The sequence below is a fragment of the Prionailurus bengalensis genome, chromosome B2 (assembly GCF_016509475.1).
Source record: "Prionailurus bengalensis isolate Pbe53 chromosome B2, Fcat_Pben_1.1_paternal_pri, whole genome shotgun sequence".
Taxonomy (NCBI): domain Eukaryota; kingdom Metazoa; phylum Chordata; class Mammalia; order Carnivora; family Felidae; genus Prionailurus; species Prionailurus bengalensis.
The window spans coordinates 53376186-53403060 of NC_057349.1; the positions used below are offsets into that span (position 1 = coordinate 53376186).

At 36.7% G+C, this 26875-nt stretch overlaps 1 protein-coding gene across 19 annotated transcripts in view; it reads right to left on the reverse strand.

The window, feature by feature from the left end:
• Window positions 1-26875, reverse strand: part of DST (dystonin) — a 496232-nt gene that overhangs the window by 31383 nt on the left and 437974 nt on the right. For all 19 annotated transcript variants that reach the window (XM_043591694.1, XM_043591680.1, XM_043591693.1 and 16 more), the window contains 15 exons: window positions 25432-25650; window positions 21582-21785; window positions 20159-20390; window positions 19045-19271; window positions 16997-17119; window positions 16764-16865; window positions 14023-14124; window positions 11958-12131; window positions 11469-11624; window positions 7826-8023; window positions 7348-7476; window positions 5200-5367; window positions 4208-4363; window positions 3798-4004; window positions 377-496 (listed from right to left, as the gene is read on the reverse strand). In XM_043591694.1, the coding sequence (XP_043447629.1) occupies window positions 377-496; window positions 3798-4004; window positions 4208-4363; window positions 5200-5367; window positions 7348-7476; window positions 7826-8023; window positions 11469-11624; window positions 11958-12131; window positions 14023-14124; window positions 16764-16865; window positions 16997-17119; window positions 19045-19271; window positions 20159-20390; window positions 21582-21785; window positions 25432-25650 (2517 nt within the window). The remainder of the gene's footprint in view (window positions 1-376; window positions 497-3797; window positions 4005-4207; window positions 4364-5199; window positions 5368-7347; window positions 7477-7825; window positions 8024-11468; window positions 11625-11957; window positions 12132-14022; window positions 14125-16763; window positions 16866-16996; window positions 17120-19044; window positions 19272-20158; window positions 20391-21581; window positions 21786-25431; window positions 25651-26875) is intronic.

Sequence of the window (26875 nt, forward strand, 5' to 3'; positions counted from 1 at the left end):
AAATTATCTTCTGCATAGCATTTGGCCTATGAAAGAAATTACAAGACAAGACAGATAAGTGAAAAATTGAGACGCCAACACTTGACCCCCTCTCAATCTTTTAAGTTCTAGATTGTAGAACACTGCCAGCTTTAATTTTGTATATTTTTTGTTAACAGTAATCCTAGAATGATGGTGGGATGGTCAGCAGAGAATAAAGATATTATTGCTACTTGACCAATGTGATGGGCAGCTGGTTTTAAATTTAACAGAGGTCCACAGAGGACATCTTTTTTTTTTTTTTCTAGTGATGAATAAATACACAACCAAGTAAGGATTTAAAAGGTGATCTTGAGATACAGAATGACATATATGCTATTCCTAATTATAGACCCACCTTATGCTGTGCAAGCTGTGTTTTTATCTTGTCTGGATCATTGGCAATTTCCAGTTCAGAATCCAAAGACTTCTCTGACTCCTCTAGCCACTCCATAAGTTTACTCCAAGCTTCATGGAACTGTAAAAGAAATACACATCTCAATCCAGAGAATTTCCTGGTATGCTCCCTATATTTTTAAAATAGAAATTAATAGGGGCGCCTGTGTGGCTCAGTCAGTTGGGCGGCTACTACAGCTCAGGTCATGATCTCGCGGTCTGTGAGTTCGAGCCCTGCGTCGGGGTCTGTGCTGACAGCTCAGAGCCTGGAGTCTGCTTCAGATTCTGTGTCTCCCTCTCTCTGCCCCTTCCCTGCTTGCTCTCTCTCTGTCTCTCTCTCTCTCTCAAAAATAATAAACATTAAAAAAATAAAATAAACAAAATAGGAATTAGTATTAATAAAAATGTTTAAAATACTTAATTCAAATTTCCCCTAAAAAAGAAGAAAGTAGTAGCTTTACTGGATTCGCCATGTCTTACTAACTCTTGGCTTCTGTGGTCAGGCCCCCACGGTCACTTTGTTGTAACTCATTGAAACATACAAACTTTAACAAAAATAGAAATGAGCCTAGAAACAGGGAACACCAGGGAGAATTTCCCTCCCTTTCCTTCTGCTTAGCAATTAACGTAAACTCTCAAGAGAATTTGATTTGCCCACTGCTGTCACCGACAGATCTAGGTTTACTTCTAAGGTGTTTAATTCCCATGTTAAGGAACAGGAACAAAAAGGGAAAGACAAAGGGTAAAGTTAATAAGCTCGCCTTAAAAAGTAAAAGAATAACAACAATAGAAGTCCGTAACATTCCTATTTAATACAAAAGGCGTTCAGTATCTTTACTGCTACTACCAAAATCCTCAACTTAACGCCTGGGCCTCACTTACTGGTTTTATATGTAAGAGCACCCAGAGCACTTGAATTCTAACAAAATAGAATTCTCTTTGGCCTCCATGATTTTGCAATATTCTGGTGCTATGTATACTTGGCTTCAGCCACAGTCTCTTTTCTGTTTATCACAGAGAACTAGCGGGTACTATTTTTGGATCCCAAATTGTGAAATTGGTTATAAATTATTTCTCATAATAAACTTCAGTGAACGGATACATAACAAAAACAGAAGTAATCAAAATAAAATCTGCTTTATATCAAAGCACACTAATAAAGAAATAACAAGAAGACATTTAACAATCAGCACAATAAGAGCACGGGATCACAAAGCTGGCAGCGCCCGCTGAGATCACCTCATCACAAACCTGCTCTCCTGACCCCTCCTTCCCACAACTCCAATCAATTTAAATACAAAAATAAAGAGGCCAGAAGAGGCATATAAACCGCCAAAGTCAGAGAACTATGATCGACATCTGAGCCCCAAACTAAGAAAGTAGGATAGTAAGAAATAAAGAAATAGTCACAGTGTTTGGTGGTCTTACCACAATTAATATAGGCTATAACAGATGGTAAGTTTAATGACACAAACGCACAGGTTCTAAGACTGGTCCTGCTTTAAAAACTATTTTTAAGCCACATAAATACAAGAAATGCCATACTTTTGTACCTAAAAGCAGTAGAAAATTCTTACAGATTAAGCCAAATGAGAAAATAAAATTGACAACATGGAGAAAGGAGAAAGACTTCTATAAATTAGATGTTCATAACTCAAGAAATGCCCATACTACCGAGGACACTGCTCGGTGCAGAGAAGAATGTCAGGCTTATCATTAATACTGTCTCATAAAAACAAGAAGAGACCGATTCTATTCCACAGTTTCACTGATAACATTGAACACATCATACATCCCACTCAAAAAAAGAAATAATACGGCATGTAATCCTACAACAATGCAATTTGTCATTTCTAAGCTTTAACAAATGTATGCTGAGAGCATTAATCACAGAAACATTTGACTCCCAGACATCTTTTACATCACCCAACTGAGCCTGGATCCCCAGAAGAATGGAGTCCAATACCAATTACAGAAACACGGAACTGAATGGGGCAAAAGACTCATTATAAAATTCAGCATCAACGTTACACAGAGTTTCTAGTAAAATTCAAAGATAGTTGCCAAACAAGGTGGGCACATCTCTCTCCCAGAGTACAGAGACACATAATTCTACCTCTTTTTTGTGTTTAGCCTAAGAATGGCATATTAATAGTAGGTGAAGAGAGGGGAGTTCCTTGTGAGACCCGTGAGATTCTCTAGATGAAAAGAAAAAGGAAAAAAGAAGCCTTAAAAGGTTCAAACAATTCATTTAAAAGCAGGGTGGACAGCAATAGCACTGCCAGGAATTTACCCAAGGGATACAGGAGTACTGATGCGTAGGGGCACTTGTACCCCAATGTTTATAGCAGCACTCTCAACAATAGCCAAATTATGGAAAAAGCCTAAATGTCCATCAACTGATGAATGGATAAAGAAATTGTGGTTTATATACACAATGGAGTACTACGTGGCAATGAGAAAGAATGAAATATGGCCCTTTGTAGCAACGTGGATGGCACTGGAGAGTGTGATGCTAAGTGAAATAAGCCATACAGAGAAGGACAGATACCATATGGTTTCACTCTTATGTGGATCCTGAGAAACTTAACAGAAACCCATGGGGGAGGGGAAGGAAAAAAAAAAGAGGTTAGAGTGGAAGAGAGCCAAAGCATAAGAGACTCTTAAAAACTGAGAACAAACTGAGGGTTGATGGGGGGTGGGAGGGAGGGGAGGGTGGGTGATGGGTACTGAGGAGGGCACTTTTTGGGATGAGCACTGGGTGTTGTATGGAAACCAATTTTACAATAAACTTCATATATTGAAAAAAATAAAAAATAAAAAAATAAAAGCAGGGTGGAACTGTATCAAAATACCAGAGAAGAAATGAGAGCTTGTCAACAAGCGTAAAGATTCAGAAAGGTGAGGAGTACCGAGCAGCTTAGACACAGAATCAGCCCTTTCAAGGAGCTGTCTGGAGGGCCGGTGTCTGCCTCTCAGCCCTCAGAGTTTGTGGACAAATCTGGCTTAGGACTAAACACAAGGTAGCAATATACTAAAGTCTGATGACTTACTCCAGCTATGAGAGTGGAGATTGCAAGCACAAAGGAAAAAAACAAACAAACCCAGTAACAAAAAACTTGAGCCTCTTTTTGGATCTTAGTAACAGTGGGTCTATGAAGCCAAGCTATAATCAGTCTTTTCAAGATTAGTCCCCAGGACCAGAAGGTGCTAGGGCAAAACATGATGTTCTCATTGAAACTTAGGCCCTTTTCGGATATAAACACCTTGGCCCTGTGCCATGATTATTACAACCAATACAGCCTACAATAAAAGTACTTGAATGTCATCATATATATTTCAATACCTAGAACTGATTTATTGACTAGTTTAGAAAGGTTTACCTGCTTGGCTCTTTTCCTTGCATCATCCAAAGATCTCCCTCTTTCTACTAACCGCTGAACCACTTTTTCCCACCGACTTTGTACACTGATCAGTAGATTCTTAATTAGGACAACGTCTTGTTTCTGACTGAAATACTTCAGGTGGGTCCCAGTTTTGTCCAGCTCTATTATCTGCTCACGGTGAGAATTTACTTCATTGGCGAAGACCTTTCCCAAAAAGAAGGGTGGAATTAGAAACACATGAAAAACTGTTCTGTTTTATAAGTGCTTCTGGTATATCATAAGCTGAAACCATTTTAAAGGACAAAATAAAGTTTCTAAACTACCAAATTCATACTTCTGACATGAAAACAGTCTGTGGTCTAAAAAGGTCTGAAATAAGAATACTATCCATCTGAGTTACATCATACCTTGTGTTCATCGATTTGAAACAAGACTGTGTCCAAGATAAGACTTGGCCGAGAAGCTACATTTAGGGTCTGTTCAGCCTGGGTTAGCCAGTTGATGAAGTCTTGGAGGGAATTATGGAACTCCATTGCCAAGTTGAGGGCCTCTTCCAGTTTAGTCTGCAAAGGCAGATCATTTAGTATTTGATGATAGTTAAGTGTCTTCCCCCCAGTTTAACCACTCTCTGGCAGATTTCCTTCCCATCCACCCTTTCTTTATACCTAATCTGTATTTCTGTATTACCTAAACAGTTTATGAGTGTAATGGGCCTTCACTAAAATAATGGCAAACCAAACCCCTTTTAGTAGAGTGAGAAGATCTCCCTGCAGCTAAAAATAATCTGATATACACTAAAATTGTGATTTGAGGTCAATGAACCACAGAATGCAATTACTAAACAGATGTCTTTTGTATCTTTATATAAAAAGAAAACTTGACATTCACATGATTAATCTGGGGGGGTCAAACTGATGTGAAATATATATACATTATGGTCTGTCAGTGAGGGAATACAATCTAGTATTCCTTGCCTATCATTATTCTTGTAGCATTAAACAGTGATATTTTTAATCCCTTTTCATGGACTTTTGTCATGGAAGTGCTTATTATATACACAATCATCTCACTCTCTTGACCTCCCTCTTTCCCTTCCCACTATATACATAAGTAAGTGTGATTAGAATTATTTAACAATACAGAATTCGAGTGGTTCACAAATTTAAAAATACACCTAGAAACACGTGATCTATGATCTGTGTTGGAACAGACTGCTTTAACTCTATCTTCCTGTGTGAAAGAGAATACTATTTTCAATTGACCCCATGATACCTCCAAATGTATACAAAGAAAATTTAAACATGGGGTCATTAAAAGTTCCACTGCTAATTCTACTCAGAGATTAAGTAAATCTCATGAAATAAAACATTCATTCTATTACATTAATTAAAGCACATACTTTCCTTTCATTGAGTTTGGTTTCCACCGATTCCCATTTTTCTTTCAAGTTATTTATGTCTTGGTCAATTGTCTCTGCAGATTTGGGGCATCTTGCAAGCATCTGCTGGCCTTTCTGCATCAGACTTTTGTATGTTTCTTCTTTAACATCAAAGGCAGCACAGATTTCCTACATTGAGATATCCCCCCAAGTTAAATCATTTTTAAGAGAATAAAATCTAAGAGTTCCTTTCCCAGGTCATCAATCCCAAGCCCCTCATCATACAGTCACCTTTATCTAACATACAGAATAACTGTGACACATTCAAATATTTCACTATATTAAAACAACACCTAAGCCTGTAGACATATCTGTCTGCCAGAAATCTCAGAAATGGTGCTTTCATTATCAATTCAGTCCAGCATGGTAAAGTTGGTAAGTAACTTTTATGTTATCAAGAAAGGTTTCACTGTGCAGTAACCAATCAGCTCGGTGACCCCGAGCAAGTGATTAACTTCTCTGAGCCTCGTTTTCCTTCTCTGTAACATGGGCTTTCTAAGTCTCACCTCAGACTATGACAGTGGCTATAATAATTTTTGGGATAGTTTATTTCTGTGCTCAGAAGGCACACAACGAATAGAAAGTGAAGGCTCAATACACTAAGATATTTTAAGTTGATTGTTCAGACTTTAGAATCACAAAAGACAAATTCGGGATACTATGAATATTACTCTCATTTATAACATCTTTAAAGCTTTCAACTGGAATGCAATGTGTGTCTTCTACAGAGAATACAAAAAAATTATGAAAACAAATTCAGAATTTAATATCAAAACAAGAGTTACATTCATGTAAAAACTTAAGACCAGTTCTCCACAACACCTGTATGATGGTTACTTCCTATCCAAATCCCCAAACTCAAAATTATTTACAACCAAGTGTGGTTTCAATAAGCTCTCACAACAACATTGGACATCTGATAAAGAATACAGGCTTGGATGTATAATGGCCCATTTCTTTTGCCCAATCCCCAAGCATATCTACTCTTATTTCTCAAGATACTAATTGTCAGCATTTGAATATTAAAAAAAACTTTCTGATGCAAATTCACAAGTATAAAAGAGGATTAGTTTTCAAAATATGAAACAGACTGTTTTATCTTAAAACTTCTAAACCTGAATTATAATGTAAATGAATAGGAAATGCCAATAAATCAAAGTCTAAATTCAATTTGTCAGTCTCCGTTTCTGTGAAAGAAAGCCAGAGTCTCAAGTTTCATTATTTTTTCCTCTTTTAAGAGTGGACAGTGCCACAGAATCTGGGTGGGAACAGCCCATAGGCACAATGTTCCCACTGGACAATGAACTAAACAGAAGCCTCCCTTGTTCACAGCTCATATAGGTGTGAAGTTGAAGATACGGCCCTATCACCATTAAAACAAACAAACAGGGGTGCCTGGGTGGTTCAGTCGGTTAAGCCTCTGACTCCTGTTTTCGGCTCAGGTCATGATCTCAAAGTCTCCAAGTTTGAGCCCCACCTTGAGGCTCTGCACTGAGGGTGCAAAGCCAGCTTGAGATTCTGTCTCCCTCTCTCTCTGCCCCTCCCCCATTCTATCTCTCTCTCTCTCTCTCTCTCTCTCGCTCTCTCTCTCTCACACACACACACACTCTCTCTGTCTCACTCACTCAAAATAAATAAACTTAAGAAAGTAAAACAAATAAACAAGTCACTGTTGAACAGAACAAGAATATATTTTCCAGCCTTCCATGAAACTAGATGGGAGTATCATGCTTATAGCAATAATTTTTAAGTCAATTCTGACGGCTTTCGGGATTTTTCTTTTCACTGAAGGTACAACAGTTTATAATTTACACAACGTTTTATTACTATCCACACAAGTTCATCATTTTATGGGGCAAATTAGCTTCTAAAAAATACCTAGACTTCTAGGTACTTCTGGCACACTCATCTCTGAAATAAAGAATAAGTTCTGACTTGAAAAATTTAATCAATAAATGGTGTTTCTAGCACTTACACATAAAGATTTCTGCTGTAAAACTGTATATCCTTTAAACTTTCTCCCACAATTTATTGGTCACCAGGACCCACACAAAATGGTCAGTGTCTTTCTTATTCTGAGGCTAGAGCTGTAGGAAATAATATACTTACCAGGTGGGCATTAAGCTGCTCCCTGGCTGTTTCCGGTAACCCCCCCAGAGGTTTGGAGGCTAACAGATGACGCTCCGTGTCCGTCAGCCACTGCTGCAAATCCTCAATCTCACCATGGAACCCTTTGGCCTGGAGTGATACAGAATTTTAAGTCTGGGCCATAAACACATTGTCACTTTTAAGGAGAAAACAATGTCTGAGGGAGCCCGGCCTGCTAAGCCTCTCTCTGCGTTCTTAACAACAGGCAGGTGCAAGTGGATTTGCCTTGCCTTTCTTCATGGTGAGAGCTCTGGCAGATAAGACTATTACACTAAGAGCCAGAGGGCTGCCTTCTCATCTGCTGTGTTCTTTATCCCACTTATTTTTACTCCTCTCCTACGGTACACAAATTAAACAGGGTCTGCAAACCAACGAAAGAATTCCATACTACTTTGGTCTGGAAGGCCATGAAAGGCTGAGAATCTACTCTCTTATTCACCTGGCGCAAGGCACCATCCAGCTGCTGCTTCCTTTGTTCTGTTTTTTCCAAAACATTTTGCCATCGTTGATTTAGAATCTCTAGCTTGTTCTGAAGGTTGCTTGCTTCTTCTCCTGCACTTGATGCAATCAGATCATTTCCTGCTTTGTTAACGGCTTCCACTGTGGACTGATGGGCTAGTACATCATTTTGAAGCACCTGAAAATATGAAGAGAACACTATGTTTGCTAGCTCATAACATGTTAATAGTGCTTTTAATGCAACTGTTTTATTTGCTGAAGATAGAACATTTGGAAACAAAACCATCGTCTACAGAAAGTTTTAATACTAAGAAAGTGTTCAAATGGTGGACTTCTTTTCCCTTAACTTTGCAGCTTTCCTGGATATACCTTTAGTCTACCTTGAAATGATTATCAAAGAACATTTTGCTAGTTCTTCCCATTAGAATAACCTTATATTGAGGACATTAAGTATCTAGAGATTATAATTAAAAGGTTATGAAAGTTTTCATTTGATTCAAAATCATTTTGATTGAACTTAATTTTCATGTCTTAAGTAAATAACTTGAAAAATATTTTGATTTCTATATATCCATTTTCAAATACAAAATTATTACATTCTTAGATAATGCCATGCTTTACAATTAACACTCTAAGAGGAAAAAAAAATTACCACAGACTATTCTTCAAGCTTCTCTCATTGGAAAGATGCTACAATTAACTGCTAAGTAGACAGGAATCTTATGATGCCCTGACAGTAGAGGAAAAGAGATTTCACTGGACAGCAGGAATACTCAAGCCCAGCAATCAAAAGTGTAGCTGTTCCTTTACGAGAAAATGCACATTTGAAGTGTTCACTACAGATTCCAATAAATAACACCTTCCTTATGTGCAGTGAAAATATCAGAATAGACCAATAATGCTTAAATGTGCTAACATGGGACAAGAATGTTAAGTGCAAAAAGCAACCACAAGGCTAAAAAAACCCTGAAATTACACTGAAAAGAATTTCACTTTAAAGAACAAACAGAGCTGGGGCACCTATTTGGGGTGGCTCAGTCAGTTAAGCATCCGACTTCAGCTCAGGTCATGATTTCGCAGCTTACGGGTTCGAGACCCTCTTCGGGCTTTGTGCTGGCAGCTCAGAGCCTAGTGCCTGTTTTGGATTCTGCGTCTCCCTCTCTCTGCCTTTTCCCCAGCTCACACTCTGTCTGTCTCTCTCTCTCTCAAAAATAAATAAACATTAGAAAAAATTTTAAAAAAAGAACAAATAGAGGTTAGGAATAGTTTCAAGAAAACCGCAGTTATGTTTTTGGAAACCAGAAGAAACCTTCCTCTCATGTTAGTAAGGGCCAATGGTAATCTTTCCCTAGATTCACTGACTCAGGGTTAACAACAGGAGAGAAAAGAAACATCATGTATCATCCTACATAAGGCATCCCACATCTGGAGGGAAATCCAGAACAGGGGGATTTTTAGTGAAGAGCACTAATCATCTGTGATAACTGTTTTTCTGACGATATGCACTCATTCTCTGAGGCACCTGTTAAGGAAGTTAAAGGCTATAAAATCAACTGAGGAAACATTCCCTCCCTTCCTCCAGCAACTGTGCTAGTGATTTTAAGCCCTTTAACTTGTGACCTTTGAAAAATGGAAGAAGAAGGGAGGACATATCTCTAACTGCTCAAAGGTAGATAAACAGAAATAAAAGATCCCTACCTCATGCCCGGCCAAAATAACTGCATCGTGGTGTCTCACTGTCCCACCTCTACTGGACTCTACAAAAACTCCTGTCACTGATGTATGTTGCATTTAAGGACAACTGCTAAGTTGGAATAAACATATTTTTTTTTATGCAGAGTCAGTCTGACCAGTCATTACTATTCTTAGAAAGGTATAAAATAGACATTAAATAATAAAAAATATTGATACAAAATAGGTCCTAACGGCTGGGCAGTTAGATATGGCTGGGCAATGATCATAAATAAGACAGAACCAGGTAAGAGAGGGAAAGAAATTTAAATTAGGGTACGGTTCCTGTGGGGAAAAGTATGAAAGAAGGAAAACTACCGCAAGAATACTAAAAAACTCTTTATCATAATAGGAAAGTGCCAAAAACTCACCTTTCATTTTAAAATGATAAAAATTATTAAACATTTTCTCTTTGATAATCAAGGAAAACTTATTTAAGGTCAGAATTTACGACATAACCTTAGGTAAGATGCCTTATTAATGTGAATGCTCAAGTTCTATGAAAGACTGGACTGTCAGGATAAACTCGACCAAGCATCACCTTTTATTCATTAAGCCTATTGACTTAAGAGATAGGGAATTTTCTTTTCATCTGAAAAAAAAAATCATTTATCTCACTTCTCCTGGCCAAGTCAATGGCTTTGGTCATTTGCACAAAGATTCTAACAACTGGGTCTCAGGATTTATTTTTCTAGTCAAATGAACTTTATCGTAATAAACTAGAATTCTGCTCTCAACCCCCCACAAGTTCTGCTCTGATGACCTACCTAGGCTGGATATCATCTAAGCCTTGAAGATGCCTCCGGCTATCAGTTTGGGGCCCACTGTGTTGAGCTCCATGCTTTCCTCCTCCCTAAACTCTCCAGGTTATACAGAGATAGGGTATTTTCCATTAAGAATTGTCAACCAAGGGCCACAGAGATGACAACAATGGGCACCTGGGTGGCTGAGTCGGTTGAGCATCTGACTCTTGATTTCAGCTCAGATCACGATCTCACTGTCTGTGGGTTGGAGCCCTGCATCGGCCTCTGCACTGACAGTGTGGAGCCTACTTAGGATTCTCTCTCTCCTTCTCTCTCTGCCCCTCCCCTGCTCTCTCTCTGGCTCTCTCTCAAAAATAGTCTAAAATATAAAAAAAAAAAACTTAAAAAAAAAAAAGAATTGTCAATCAAGTATCACAAAGATGACAACATAAAGTTGTTGTGTATGTACCTCAAGATATAATTAAAATTTTTAACTTAATTTATTTTTTAATTTAAAGCTATCCATCATGTTCAGGACATATAAAAACCCTCTTAAACATAATAAATATTGCTTAAAACTAATTCAGAAAGAAAAGGACTAAGACACAGAAAGCCAATGAGAAGTCAGGGAGACACGGAGACTAAAGAACAAACCTCCACAGAGTGAGAGATGCACAGGCAAGCAGCAAGATGTTAGACATGCCAAACACGCAGCAGGTGACACACACATGGCGCTAAGGGCGACCAGAGGAAAAACATACACACAGCCTGCAGCGGAACAACATTTTGAGCCTATGACTTTTTTAGGGTATCCCCAACCACTTTTAAAACTAGGCTATGTCAATCCAGTGACAGGGATAATCAGGGATTTAAACCAGTATCTGCCACGCAGCCTGGAAATTTAGCTAGAAGTTTCCCATCCTTGCCGTTTTGGATAACTGCCCTGAACAATGAGGAAAAAAAATTGTTTATAATCTTTTAAAAAGTGTGTTTTAAGGAGCTTAGCCTTCAGTTACAAATGTCAAATATGAACCTGAGCTATCACCATCAACTTGAAAAATACATAAAGAGGAAACATACCAAAACAAAACTCTGATGACATTAGAAACGCATAGAGAAGAAACACGACACGCAATCACAGCTACATACATGGTGCTTGGCGAGTTCAATTTCAATGGCCTTAGGGTCTCCTCCCACAGGCTTCTGTTCACTCAGCAGGCCCTCAGTGTGTGTCAGCCAGGCAAGCAGCTCATCCAGGGCATGCTGGAACTGGCCCAGTGCTAACAGAGCACCTTCTAGCTTATGCTACAGAAACAGTGGAGAGGAAGAAAATCCATATGAATTCGATATCATGAATGACATACATTTATAAAAATAACAAGAGCAAAAAAGAAAAATCAATTGTTGCACATTGTGTAATTCTGTAAGCATATCCAATGAAGCCCAATTATACCCTACATTTTACGTTTGACATTCCTTGTGGTTAAAAATGGCATGTCGAGAAGCAGGAAGAGTTCTAATAAAATAAGAATTTATGTAGGGGCTTCAAAAGTTTATGTGCTTAATCACCTATTTTATTTTTTAATAATGATTTTACCTGAACTTCTCTAACTTCCTAACAAAAGTCTTGGTGTTTACCTGTCTGTTGATAATTCTTTCATCCAGACTATCCCATATCAATTTCAGCTCCATCAATGGGTCTTGAACAGTGTGTTTGTCGCTCTCTTCTGTTACTTTCTTCAGCAAAAGCTCTGCTTGATGATTTAGTCTCTCCATTTCTATCTGTTGTTGGTAGGCCTCTGATTTGAATTGCTATTTTTTAAAAAAGGAGATATACAAGGAAAATGTGTTCTAAATCAAAACTTTAAACAATAAAAATTCTATGGATTCAATATTTATTCTAATTCATATTTACTATGGCCAGGGAGATGAAGAGGAATAAAATCTAACACAAAAGAATTACAAATAAAAAAAGATGAGAGAAATATACTTTCTTTATTCAATGTTTTATAAATGTTGGAAAGATATTTCTAATTTTGACATCTCACTTTTGTTCTCAATAGTACAAATTTAAGATATTTCCAGGTTAACCTTATTCCAATGCCTATTATATTCAATAAATGAGCTTTGATACAGTGACCTATATGAACCCCCCCAAAAAAATCTCTAAGAAACCCAGATTAACATTTATTTCCTGCTCAAAAACAGTGCATCCACTGAACATTTTATGTTTTCTGTAGCTGTGCTGTGTTCGTTGATATTCAGTTATTCCTATGCCTAACCTACTGCTGACTCAGAATAACATTATTTTTCTCCCAGCGCTAACATGTATTTAATGATCTTGGCTTTGGCAACCAACACAGGTTAGCAAATGGTTGCTTGTAGGAGGAAACTGTCTTTCACAAAATATTTATTTTTTATCTGTAATAGTAAATCATTAAGTAATACGTTATTAATGACTAAATAGTCCCTTAATTTTTTTCAAACATAAAAATAATAATTAAAAATAATAACTAAGGTATCATGAACACTTTCTTTGTTCTAACAAACTTATAAAGAAAATAATTTTATTCTCAATTCAAGCTAAGGACACAAAAGTGAGACCAGTTAGAGAACTGTCCAGAGGTCCTTTGGCTAAGTAAGTGAATGCACTGGGATGTAATCTCAAGACAACCTAATCTCAAAGACAGCACTCGTAAGCAGCCTGCTGCATGAAAACTACTGAGATATACGCAAATATCAAAAAAAAAAAAAATGTACACATGTAAATGTACAAAAAGTATATCATGTGCTTACTACATGATCCACATAAAGGTAAAGAAAATAAAACACAATCTAATAATGGCAACGGTAATAATTTCTAAATGAAATATTCTATATCACACATAGAGATGAAAATGCTATAATTTTAAAGCCAGATAATAAATGTATATAAACATCTAGGAGAGTTCATTGAAAATGGCATGATGTCTCTTTGGATGGGGACTTGAAATTAGGAAGGAAACAGCTGATCCCACTAGGATAAATGATCATCAGCACAGAGGAATTCAAAGAGGAAACAGTCCAGCCACTTACACAGCTGGAGATCAAGAACCACGAAAGTAAAAATTACAGAGGAAAGCAGATAGAAAACAATAAACATTTTTACAAAACAAACATTTTGGGAAACACTATTATACCAAGGATGTTTCTTCAGCCTGTTAGACTAAATGGATTACTCTGACCCACTGAAAAAAACAAAAATGTTATATGTGTATCGAGGACAATGATACACCATTGAATGAAGTTATAAAAATCCTTACAGTATGAGCTACATGTGTATAAAGTATACACCCACACCCTCCCACCCCCTTCCCCTCTTCAGTGTGCTCCCAGCATAAGGATTTCTGAAAGGCTATAGATCAAATCTTAAGAGAAGTTGTATGTAACATTTTTGGGTAGCTTTTAAAAAGCCACCTTTTTGGTTATCATTTTCTGACTTTTCTATAATGAATAGGTATTGATTTAATAAGAAGAAAACTAGTATTTTGTATCATTTAATGAGAACTTATATGCTGCTTATTATGTAATTATGCTATATTAAACTAGTTTCACAATCAAAATGTTAATACTTTAGCTATGTAAAATAAATTTGTGTCAAGAGTCCCATGAATAAAGAACATAAAAATACAATCTCTGATAAATTAATGAACCGCACGCATACCTTTAGCTCTTCAATCTGCTGCTTGACAGTTTCAAGATCTGTTCCAATTGGTGACATTGAAGCTAATTTACCACCTGCAATATCTACCCAGTCAAATATTGCCTGAAAAACACATTAGCCCATGAGTTATTAGTACATCTGAAATTGCTATAACATCCCAAGTGCTACAGAAAAGTACAATCATAAATCTATACAGATATTATGGAATGAGCCTATTTTACAAATTAAGATGGTTCACCTAAATAAGTAAAAGAAACAATATGATGAAAAAGTTGTCCCAAATATGCAATAGATAGAACCTTCAATTCTGCAACCAACTTTGCAAAGGAAATTCTTTTCTGAATGGAATCTTAGAATATTAACAACTTTCAAAAAATGCATTTGAAAAAGTTTTATAAATTCAATCACATGAAATAGACATAAGCATAGAGAATTCTAAGAGGAAGATTATGTAAATATATTGAAAGAAAAAGATTTCAAAGCCATCTGTTTTTTCCAATAAAGCAGGAAGTTTATTGTTTAGCACTTGAGTAAAATATTTGGCCCAGCTAAAGCCTTACACATTATTTAGATTAGCATAAAAATCCTGCACATACCACAATTAATATTATGACCATGATTCTGAATTACAACCTAGACTACAGAATCTATTTTTCCTGTTCTTTTTATGTAATATAAACATTTTAGGAAGGCACAACTCACATTTCTTTCAGATACTGAATGCACAAAATTATTCTGGACTTTAATGAAGTTGCCAGACCATATAGTAGGAGGAAGAATCTTGGAAACTATCTGTTATTTTCATTTATCACTAATAAACCCAATAACTTAAGCAGTAACCTGGGAAATTATATATATATAGATATATATAGATATCTATAGATATATTTATACATATATATCTATAGATATATTTATACATATATATCTATATATTTATTTATACATATATATTTAATGAGAACTTATAAGCTGCTTATTATGTAATTATGCTATATTAAACCAGTTTCACAATCAAAATGTTAATACTTCAGTTATGTAAAATAAATTTGTGTCAAGAGTCGCATGAATAAAGAACATAAAAATACAATCTCCGATAAATTAATGAACCCCACGCATACCTTTAGCTCTTCAATTAATAAAAACATATATATATATATATATATATATTTTTTTTTTTTTTTTTTAGTTTACAGTCAAACCCTGAAATGCCTAGAGCTTCTGGACCTTTCAACATCTCGTTCTAGCCAATCTCAGCTATTTAATAAATCAAGTGGCCCTTCATTCCCACAGATGATGCTCCTAACCTATAATGGGCCTTGTCTGTCTAGCAGGGGTAATGAGAGAGTAAAAGTTAAGGTGCCTCGGGGCACCTGGGTAGCTTGGCTGGTTAAGCCTCCCTCTTGATTTCATGCTCAGGTCATGATCTCATGGTTTGCGGATTTGTGCCCCACATCAGGCTCTGCAATGACGGCATGGAGCCTGCTTGGGATTCTCTGTGTCCCTTTCTCTCTGTGCCCTCCCCCACTTGCATTCTCCCTCCCTCTCTCTCTGTCTCTCAAAAACAAATAAATAAATAAACATTAAAATTTAAAAAAAAGGAAAGTCATAGCACCTAGCCAGTGACCTCTGTGGCTAATGGCTCCTGAGGTCAAAAGGCTGCAAATGGTGGCAGTGCCATCTCCAGCCATGGAAGAGGGCACAACTCAGTCATTTATTAATAATACATACAAATCATGACCTGCTCCCACAAACTGAGGGCTGGAGCCTGACTAGTTAGTTCCGGGCCACTGAAACCTAACCAATCATTTAACTCTTTGGTTAAAAAGTGGGAGAAGGAGGAAAGTTATATAAGATATTATTTGTGGTGAATTTTTTCATATATTTCCAAAGTTCAAAACACTTTCAACTGGCATGAAGCCTGGCTTCTGATATTTACTTTTACAAATATAGAAATGGAATGGCATAATAAAAAGGAAAAGATGTTCTCATCTGAGCTTTAAAAATAATATTCACTTGGTGTTATGGAAATACTCAGAAGGGCTTTTTCCATACGGTAGGAGGGTTGACAGATTCAACACTGGCCAGCCTGTTAGGAAATGGAATAAAGCTGAAGAAGGTAAGGAGAGAAATGTCCCTGAGCTGGCCTCCACCAACAAGACAATTTTTCATATGAAAAGGGAAACTTTAAAACATGGTTAATAAACTGAATGAGAACCGTTAAGGGGTGTGAAAAACAACCGTGAAAAGGAATTACGTGGATGGAAAGGAAGAAAAACATTTTACACAACAGATTATGACCTAATGAAACAGAAATCTATTTTAGTTCAACGGGGAACACTGGCTTCAAATCAAATCTCTTTTACTTCTGACTTTAGTTAAACTCAGGGATATTTTTAGATAGTGTTTACTCCTTTCATCTTACTCCACTCAACTTTAGAAGAGAACTTCGATTCAGCTCTCATTTCACTGTCTGGTGTGGAACCATTAACATTTTCCAAAAATCAAAATTTTTCTTTTCAAAGTAAATTGCACTGTGTGTATAAAAATGTAGTGAGATGTGTGCATAAATCTACACATCTATCCATTGTCAGAAATACCTTCCAAACGGCAAAACATACACTGAAGTAGGTGAGCCTACTGCACACGTATCTGCGGTGCTGGGGTGGTGTCAATGTGTAAATCCGCACGCGTCAGTCAGCCCGATTCTCCTGCCAGGAGACACGCCGCAACGCCCTTACCTGTAGTCCATCCTGGTACTGAACGGCAGCCTGCATGGCCTCCTCAAGTTTGTCCACCCGGTCTTTCCAAGCCTTATTCAGAGAATCCCAGGCTGAATTTAACTACAATATAAATATCAGAACTCTTTTAGTGTCATTTATTAGGTTTGCAACTATTTTTTTCCAAATGTGCTTTAAACAAAATCTTTTTTAAAAAAGCATTTTGATGAGAGTAGGAAATACACTAGCTGTACCTCATCTATACTCTTTTTGACAATGGGTTTATCAGGTTCCCCACATGCAGCAATGAGTTCAGAACCCAGGTTGACAACTATATCCAGCTCTTCCTGTAGTCCATCAATTTCTTCCTTAATGGCCTAGAATAAGAAATGACAGCCTGAGAGTTTTAAGCAAAAACACACGGGAACTAAAAAGATGGACACAGAGACATTAATTAGAGTTATTTCTAGGAAGTGGGATTATGGTCAATTTTATTTTCTTCTTCTTCTTTTCTAACTTTCTGCGATCAATTTTTTGAATAAGAAAGAAGAAATATTTTAAAGAAAAACAGCATCCTTTGTAATAAACATGTTTTATTCTAAAAACAATATTTAAAGAATTAATTCTACATAACAAATACCAGAACAAGCTCCTTTAAATATCAATAACAATGAAAAGTGTAGAGATATATTTTGTTTTTGATACAAAATAGTTTGGGCAATATACATTTATAATTTTCTTTATTTTTTTGAAGTTTTTAAAAATCTATTTTGAGAGAAAAGAGAGAGCATGAGCAGGGGAGAGGCAGAGAGAGGGAGAGAGAGAGAGAATTCCAAGCAGGCTCTGTACTGTCAGTGCAGAGCCAGATGTGAGGCTCAAACTCATGAACCTGGGTTCATGAGTCGAACTGCAATCAGGAGTCAGACACTCAAGTGAGCAAGCCACCCAGATGCCCTGGCAATATACATTTAAAATAGAGGTTGAGTAATCTACAACAACAACAACAACAACAACAACAACAACAACAACAACAACAAATCTAAAGTACTCCTATCCCTATGCACACAACCAAACCAAGCTTGCAGACACAGAGAACAGATAAGGTGGTTGCCAGAGGCAGGGGATGTGGGTGGGAGAAATGGGTGAAGGGGGTCAAAAGGTATAAACTTCCATTGGTTAAAAAAGAAGTCATGGGAAGCAATGTATAGCTTGGTAACTGTAGTTAATAATACTGCATTGTATATTTTAAAGTTGTTAAGAATAGAACTTAAAAAAGCAAAAGTAAAGCACAAGTTCAAAAACTTCTAACAAATTAACAATGTTAGTAGATTTAAGATAATCTAGCTTATTATGTCATTTCCCTAGGACTTATAAACTACAAAAAAAAATAGGAGAAAAATGCAGTGTACTACTTCTGCTTTAATCTTCTTGGTTAAATATATTTATTCACTCAAGAAACATTTAATAAGCATAAACCAAGCCCAAACTAGGCATTGGGGATATAAATAAAAATAGGGCTATTCCACTCAAGGGGATCAAAGTCCATTAGGAAAAAGAGAGATATAATCAGTAAGTTATACTATGTGTAGAGTCCTTTGCATGAGGACAGCATTATGAGAACACAGACAAACTTTCCTAAGTATGCAAGAAAAGATTTTTCATGAAGGCTTGCAACCCAAATGACCCTTGAAGTTTGAGTGGGATTTGCCAGAAGAGTGGTAGGAACATACGAGGGTGAGGTAACTAATCCGCAAAGATAACAGAGACTAGAAAGAGCACACCGCAGTGTCAGGGGAAGCCACTTTCTAATAAAGGAGCAGCACTCAACCAAATGGCTTTGAGAACACAGGCATGGGCTATGCTGGGATGTAAAAGGCCAGGACACTACTATCGGGTGTCTGGATTTCATTCTGTAGGCAGTGGATGCCTCCGAGTGGTTTTGAGTGGCGATACGGTAAGAGTAGATCTAGAGAGAGGACAAGGTTGGAAGTCGGGCAAGGAAAAAGACTCTGCAGGTAGGGATACCACTATGGATTACTTCAGAAGCCAAAAACGGAGGGAACAAGGGCCTGAAATAAGGCAGGAGGAGTTGAGATGAAGGGAAACTTTAAAAATACATACTCTCTCAGTGAAATATGTGGGTATAATCTATTTCCTACTATATCACTATGCATTCTACTTTTGGAACCAAATATAAACTGTAATAGAGTAATTCCAAATATTTACCAAGGGAATCCAGGTTTCATTACAACTTACTTTTTTTTTTTTTTTTTTTTTACTTTAAAGGAGATTTTCTGCTTACCTCTGCTGCTTCTTGCTGCTGTTTTACTACTGAGGGATCAATTCCAGGATCCTCCAGATCCCGGATGAAATCTTGTGTGTCTTTAGTGGTTACGACCAATGACATGTGATCACACCAGAACTTTTCTGCTAATTCCATTACATCCAGTAGTTTGGCTTCCCTTTCTTCCACAAGTGTGTGTATGTTCTCCCAAATGAAAACCATTTGGTCAAGCTTATCCTGAACAGCTATGGCACAAAATAGTATCAAAAAGGCAATATGTTAGCCTCCATTTAAGCAATAAAGCAGAATGTTTTAGTTTACACAGAAACAGTGATTCAATTTGCTAAGTATCTAAAACTGGACCCAATTTTAGTTGACCACAGTCTAGTGAGTATCACTAGACCCAATATAACATATTCTAGACAAATGCAAGCTCTCAGGGTATCCTACTCCTCCTGAACCAAGGCTCTTTCTGACAAAAGTAGACACTCAAGGGTAAGTGAGCTCAGACTAGACCTAAGTTTACCAAGTTTGAAGTTCACCAAGGCTGACCTTCATTCCAAAGAAAATGAAATAACCACTTAAGCTCTCCAAATCAAAAATACTGATGTCTGTTCAGTCTCAGGAATATAACAGTGTAGGATATGTATTTTGGGCTTGTTTCTAGAGTAACCTTATAAACTTCCACTAATCCATGTATGTACTCTTCCTTTTGACGCCCAGCTCTTATCTTTAAGATGGCTGGCTAAGGTCGTGGTTGCCATTTCTGTGGCTACAGGATACCCAGTCTGTTGTACGCATTATAAAAAGTAGTGTGTAATTAGTAATGAGAAAAAAAAACAAAAACAAAACCTAGATTTGTCCCTTAGCATCATGCTTTGAAAAACTGGTTTCGAAGTCCCAAAGAACACATGGCTTTTGCATAATGGCACACTTTGTAACACAGAAAAACATTAACAAGGGATTTTTGTACATAGCTCTTCAACCCCAATGGTAGTACCTTTTCTAAACTCTGGCATTTTGTTATGCAATTGGACCGTCCGTAAACACCAGGACAATTCTAAATGTTTAGAATTATTTAGAATTATTTTAAAGGTAAAGTTCAGTTATTTCCTTATTCTGAAATTATTACCTTTGGCAGATATGTCTTTGTCAGTGCCCTCAGATCTCGCAATCATTTCCTCTCCCCGCTTTTTAAGTGTTTCATACAATGGTTGTAGCTTCTCCATGTCTACTGACACATTCTTATTCTCACTGATCTGCTCCTTAATCTTCTCTACCTCAGCTGAGATCGAAGGCGGCTGCCTCAAACGCTCCACGATGCGTTCCAGGCTCTCAAGGATCTGGTCTATCTTGTCGTGGAACTAGAAGTGAATCAAAGGGGTCATTTATGGGGAAAAGGCCTGTGATATCAAATGTCATATTTAAATGAAAACAAAAAAAAACCCCATATAGTTAATGTCACAATCAAGAATTAAATCTTAGCTACTTTGTTAACATATCTACCCAAATGAGTGTATTCGTTAAGAAACAGTATACGTTAAAAAAAGAAAGAAACAGCATACGTTAATATATAATCGGACTAGCTGACATAAGCATTTTACCTGTTGCCTCATTTTATCATAATTCAAATTAATTTTAAAAATTAAGCCCAATAAGCTGTGTGTTTCTCTATCAAAACTGTTTTATTCATCTATACTCATTATTTTGACATCCTAAAAACGTTATATTATTAAATGTAAGATTCAAGAACATTTTTTATTAGAATACATGAATTTCTTAAGTTCTAAATTTTCTGAATTGAAAAATGTTAAAAAATGAGACCAAACAAAAACCTCCCTGACAGAACAGAAGTTTGAGCTCCATTCATGGTCAAACACATAATCAGATTCATGAAAGAATTTTAAAGTTTTGTTTGCAAAGGTACCATGGGCAATAAAGCAAAGTCATAAAACCTTGTTCAGTCATGGATTTTACACTCTCCTCAGTTTTAAAAGAATCATCATTCAGGATTATGAAAAATGGCCCACTCCACTGTCAGTGTATATAATAACAAAAGCCCAACTGTGCAGATGGAAAATCTGTAGGTAATTTCCAATTCAACTTCTTGAAAACAGGTATTTTCAAAAAAAGAAAAACATGAATTTCCAACTCTACATTGTTTCCTTCTAATTCAGTCTACACAGTCTTTCTTCTTATTGCCTTCATGGGAGTGTCTCATTAATAATGATAATAGCACTTTTCTTTTAGCTCTCCCAGTGGCAAATATTCCATTCTACTTTAGATGGACACTTAATTAAATATTTGAACAGTGATGTCAGTTGTATGTTTTTTAAGGCATTGAAAATTATTTTGTATTGTATCTGCAAGCAGGCAGAGAGAAATATAAGGATTGGACCGAGCAAATACCCCTTTTGAGAGGCAAAAACATCAGTACTCAGATTTAATGTAGTGAAATAATTCTGGTTCAAATTTAATCAGGAGATCCAAGAAAATGTTTTTCCATGCTCTGCCATTTAAACGAACTCAGTCATATTTCTGGTATAAATGATTACCTGAGTAGATTGAGAAATAGCTTCATCCAATGCCACGGCTCGCTTTTTGACATCTTCTTTAATTTGACTGTAAAGGGTGTCAGCTGCCACGTACTTCTCTTGGATAGAAAAGCCTTCCCCTGGGCTCAATTCCAGTAACTGTGGCCCAGTTTTGTTCATCTTATCTATATGAGGCTTGTGTTCGGCTATCAACTCTCGCAGTTGCTATAACAAACCAAACAACTTCTCAGTATCTCAGGGTCACACTTCCATATTACAGCTGTCTACATGCCCAATGCATCCAGCTGGCAAGAAACTCCAAACACCCTTCCCATCACAAGGCATTTAACACAGGACGGCTCATACTGCTCCTTGCCAGCAAGAGATGCCCCTGACACAAAGAATAAACAATAGTCTGGTCACGTCAAAGTCTCTTTAAGGGTACGTACAAAACTGCTCGTTGAGTGAAATAATGAATCCCAGTTCATTATGCATTTCCTATCAAGAGCAGTACACACTCTGACAAGGGTCATATTACATAAAGAATTATGAACTCACTATGTCCCCAACCTATAGAGATTAAGCCATAACTCTCGGTGTCCCTTTCTGTACACTCATGATATATGCAAAAATTCTTTAAAAGGGAGGAAGGAAGGGAAGGAAAGAAAAGGAAAGAAGTTCAGCAGAAGGCAGACATAATGACAAGAGAAAAAGTTAAGAGGATATAAGGCCATAAGGCATTGTAGTTATGTATATATTTAAACCAATATAAAATGTGTATATATAGGTTACATTACATATACCTAAGTATGACTCCATTATATGTATATATGTGATACCTATAATATACACATGTGAATAAATCCATCTGTATTTTAGAACGTTAAAGGCTACAGGGTAATCAATCTATCAGACATGTCTGTATACTGAGCATTATTGGTAAGGTGTGTTTAAAGAAAAATATATGACACATGAAATATCTTGCATAATGTCATCTAATCAAGAGATACAATGATATTTATGCCGATAAGTGGGTGTGTAATGGAGCCCCATTCCTTCTAGGAAGACAAATAAATCTAGAATATCTATACTCCATAGAACCCAGAGCCTCCACTGAGCAGTGGTTCATGGACCGGATCCAAAGCTACATCCATCTTTGCTTCCAGGTCTCTCTTAGGCTAGCCTCCCTGCACCATTGAGACGCCTTCCATTTGTACCACAGTAGTGATTAGGATCCTTAATCAGAAGCTTCTTGTCCTCACCAGAAGGTTTATCTCCAAATTATTTGCTACCTAGCCCCTAACAAAAACTTCTCTGAGAGAAATTATATTCAGGAAAGACAGTCTAGAGAAAAGCTACCAATCTTCTCCTGTAAACATTTTAATTTCTATCATTCATCAAGAAGAATCGCCAAGATAGCCACATATCTAGATACTTATTGAAAGTGCTCACTAAAATCAGTCATATAAATTATTTTGAAAATTATTAAGGAAATTGACATATCATTAACAAAGATGTCTTTTTTTTCAAGGTTTAAATCCTTTATTTTATTTATTTTTAATTTTATTTTTTTATTTTTTTAAATTTACAATGATGTATTTTTGAATACAATGCTATTTTTGAAGTTTTTCTGAAGATGGTCTCCAAACTCTTAAAAAACAGCTAAATAGACATAAATTCCATTAAAAGAAAAAGAAGGGGTTGGTCCTAATCTAACATGCTGCTCATAAGGATGTCTGTGATCTAGCTCCTGAGTGGTCCAGGCTGAGATTCTCTTATTTTTGTTTCATATTATGAGATCATCTATTCATGCTGCCTTAAGGAATGGGGGTAATAATGGTAGTAACAGCTAATAAACAATCTCACAAAAAAGCAATGTGTTACACACATTCTGGTTTCAGTACTCTACAAGGCATGTTGGTAAATCAAGTTTACACTCTGAGTTATCAAGAGACTCTCAGGTAAAATGAGAGATCTCTGCTGAGATGTCCCCAGTTGCCTAGCTTCTAGGTAGATCTCATTTGTGTAGCACCACTGTGAAACTCCTTAGTTTGGGAAGTACTGAGATGACCCTTTTTCAGACCATTCCTTTTTTAAACATCTGGTACTACCAGATGCCTACTTGGGTGTGTGTGTGGAGAAAGGGCCCAATGGGTGATGTCTTCTGCCTCATATGTAACAAAATGATTCTTGGCAACATACTGTCATACGGGTCGAGTCACAATGGAGATAATGAGTGTGACCTCAATGTATCTACCATATAATAACTGGTTCTTGGAGCCATTTTTCATTCCTGATCAGAATGAACTAGAAGATCTTCCCAAACAAATACAGCAGAGGATAAGGCTGTGGAGCTGCAGAAAAAAGGCTGTTCTACAAGGCTGTAAATATTATGAATAATTTAGTTGAATAATTTGAAGACTCAGCTACAAAGTTTTGTAGTTCCTTTATACATAAAACTGTACATTTGAGAGCTGAAAGATTATGCTAAAAAGAGAAAATTAATTCCACCTTGAAATTCAGTAATAATTCAATAATAATCTCATTCCATTATTTGATGTTATGACAGAAACACAGCTGCTCAAATCTCACCTCAGAATTGAAGAAATCCACGTTAACATTTTATATTAAAACTTATTCAGTGGATAGGCATCAGGATTTCTGCCACGAATAAACCTTTATACCAAAATTAAATTCAATTCTACATAATTTCTAGGTCTTTCTCCTGTTGCTTTAGATAGAACTTAAAATTTCCATTTTGCATTAAAGTGTTGACTAAAGCCCTCCTAAACAAACGCTTAGGGATATTCCTCAGTGCCAGTACATTAAAAAAGTAAACAAACAAAATAAGGGTGGCACATTCTTCAAACAATGATGTAATACACCACTGAGTTAAACTCTTCCTGTGTGCGCGCACACACACATGCACACACTTGCACACACACATGATTAATCTCAGAGTACATTTGTATAGATCGGGGAGACAGCAACTAGGTTCACACATCCATGACAGCAACAACTCCAGAGTTTTTCTGACAGTCTTGAACCCCCTCTCTCATTCAAACCCTTGCAAAATTTTAAGCCATGTTAATATTTAAGTAGCTGCTGAAATGAGGGCTTCATAATGCCATTTTATTTATGTTTAAAACATGATATATTTGTAGATGTAAATATACTCTCTAGCTTAATCGTATACGCTTATAGGAGCAAAAACAAACATCAAAAGAGTTCCATGCACATAAGGTTAAAAAAAAATGGGAAACAACTTGTTTTTGCACCTTTAGCATTCTCCCTTCTCACTGACTTAGCTTTTACATTATTTGTGTTTTGACACGCTGTCATATTGTCAATTTCCTCCAAGCTCAATGGCCTTGTCTGTATGATGCCGCTTTGATGTATTTCTACTATTTGCTTATATTCTAGATGTCTCCAACCAATACATATTAAGTATAAAACTTAGTCGACATATGTAAATTAAAAGCAATTCAACATGCATCAATTCAAAGTACTTCAAAAAGCTTATTTCGCTAACATTTAAAAATGAGCACTTTGCTTTTGCACCAGGATGGCTTATACTTCATACTATTCTAGGAAAGCTGGGATGTAATTGATGACATACACAATGTGGCCTCCCCACATGAGTCTTTCTCACTGTAACCCTGGAAAACAGGTGAGCAATATGAGGTAAGCAACTGTGCAGACCAGAATACAGTATTGCTAAACCCCCCCAAAATAATGTAAAACATCTAACTGCATTTAAAAAACACCATCCCAGTGCTCACTTTGGCAGCACATATACTAGAAAAACAGCATAACCATCGTGGTTCTCTTTCAATGGGGAATACAACATTCTCTTTAATACCCAGCTTACCCGGTGCTCTTCCTGCTGTTGTCTTAGAGTTTCATATTCGAGGGCTGGGGCAGGAAGCTGAGAGATGATTCTTTGTGTTTCTGTCAGCCATGGCCAAAGTTCTTCATATGTTTCCCAGAACTGGTTAACCAGGGACTGTGCTCGTTCTAGCTGTAGGTACCTCTCTGAGTTTATCTGGCAGATGGCATCATAGTTCTTCAACACCTTGTCCAGTTTTTTCTAGAAAATAAGATAATGAAATGTGCTTAGCTGGCTAAACAGGCCAAACAGCACATATACTCCAGAATGTTTTTTCTAGCACTATATGCTTAGTGCAAAGCAGGCACTCACAGATGTATGTTAAACGAAAAAAATCATTAAAACCTATTTAGATTAGGGGCACCTGGGTGGCTCAGTTGGTTAATCATCCAACTCTTCACTTCGGCTCAGGTCATAATCTCCCAGTTCGTGAGATGGAGCCCTGCATCAGGCTCTGTGCTAACAGTGTGGAGCCTGCTTGGGATTCTGTCTTTCCCTCTCTCTGCTCCTCCCCTGCTCACATGCTCATGCTCTTGCTCTCTCTCAAAAATAAATAAATTAATTAAAAATTTTAAAATGTATTTAGATTGTAACTATTTCTATGTATAAACATTCATTTTAAATTTAAAAAGACCCTTTGGGGGCTCCTCGCTGGCTTGGTCAGTATAGCATCTGACTCCTCATCTCGGGGTTGTAAGTTGGAGCCTAGCATTGAGTGTAGAGATTACTTAAAAATAAAATCTTAAAAAGAAAAATAAAGATCCTTCGGGTTCATCCATATTTTTGCACAAGGCACGATTTCCTTCCTTTTTAAGGCTGAATAATAATCCCTTCTATGCTAATGTTGTATCTTACCACAACAAAAAAACCTTTCACATATATATGTAAAAAATAGCAAAAATGTGGAACCATAAAAGTACAACTGGAGATCAAGATATATCCACACAACAGGTTTTTATATTATCATCAAAAATCATGGGATTTAATGACAGAGAACAAGCACCCCCCTCCCCCCGTCAGAAATATTAGGTGACAAAACCCAAAATATGAATAAATAAACAGACTCAGGTTTTTATGAAAAAGACAATGAGCTCTCCAAACATAATAAGCCAAATTCTTCAACTATCCTTCTAGGTCTTATAGGCTTTCTGGGCTAGAAAACAAGTCTCATATAAGTCTAGCGACATTAACATTACTTTCTGGCCAAAAGTAAAGACTCCCTCTCACAAGTGAAGTTATAAGAGGAATTGCTAGCAAAATTAATTGCACACATTAGAATCAGAGTAGAACATTATACTATACACTGTATTTTATGCGGTGATCATAGTGATCTAGATTACGGTATAAATTTACATCATAAACTAATAGCAGAAGATAAAGCACAACAGGAATCTAATAAACCACAGAATGACACAGAAAATATTTC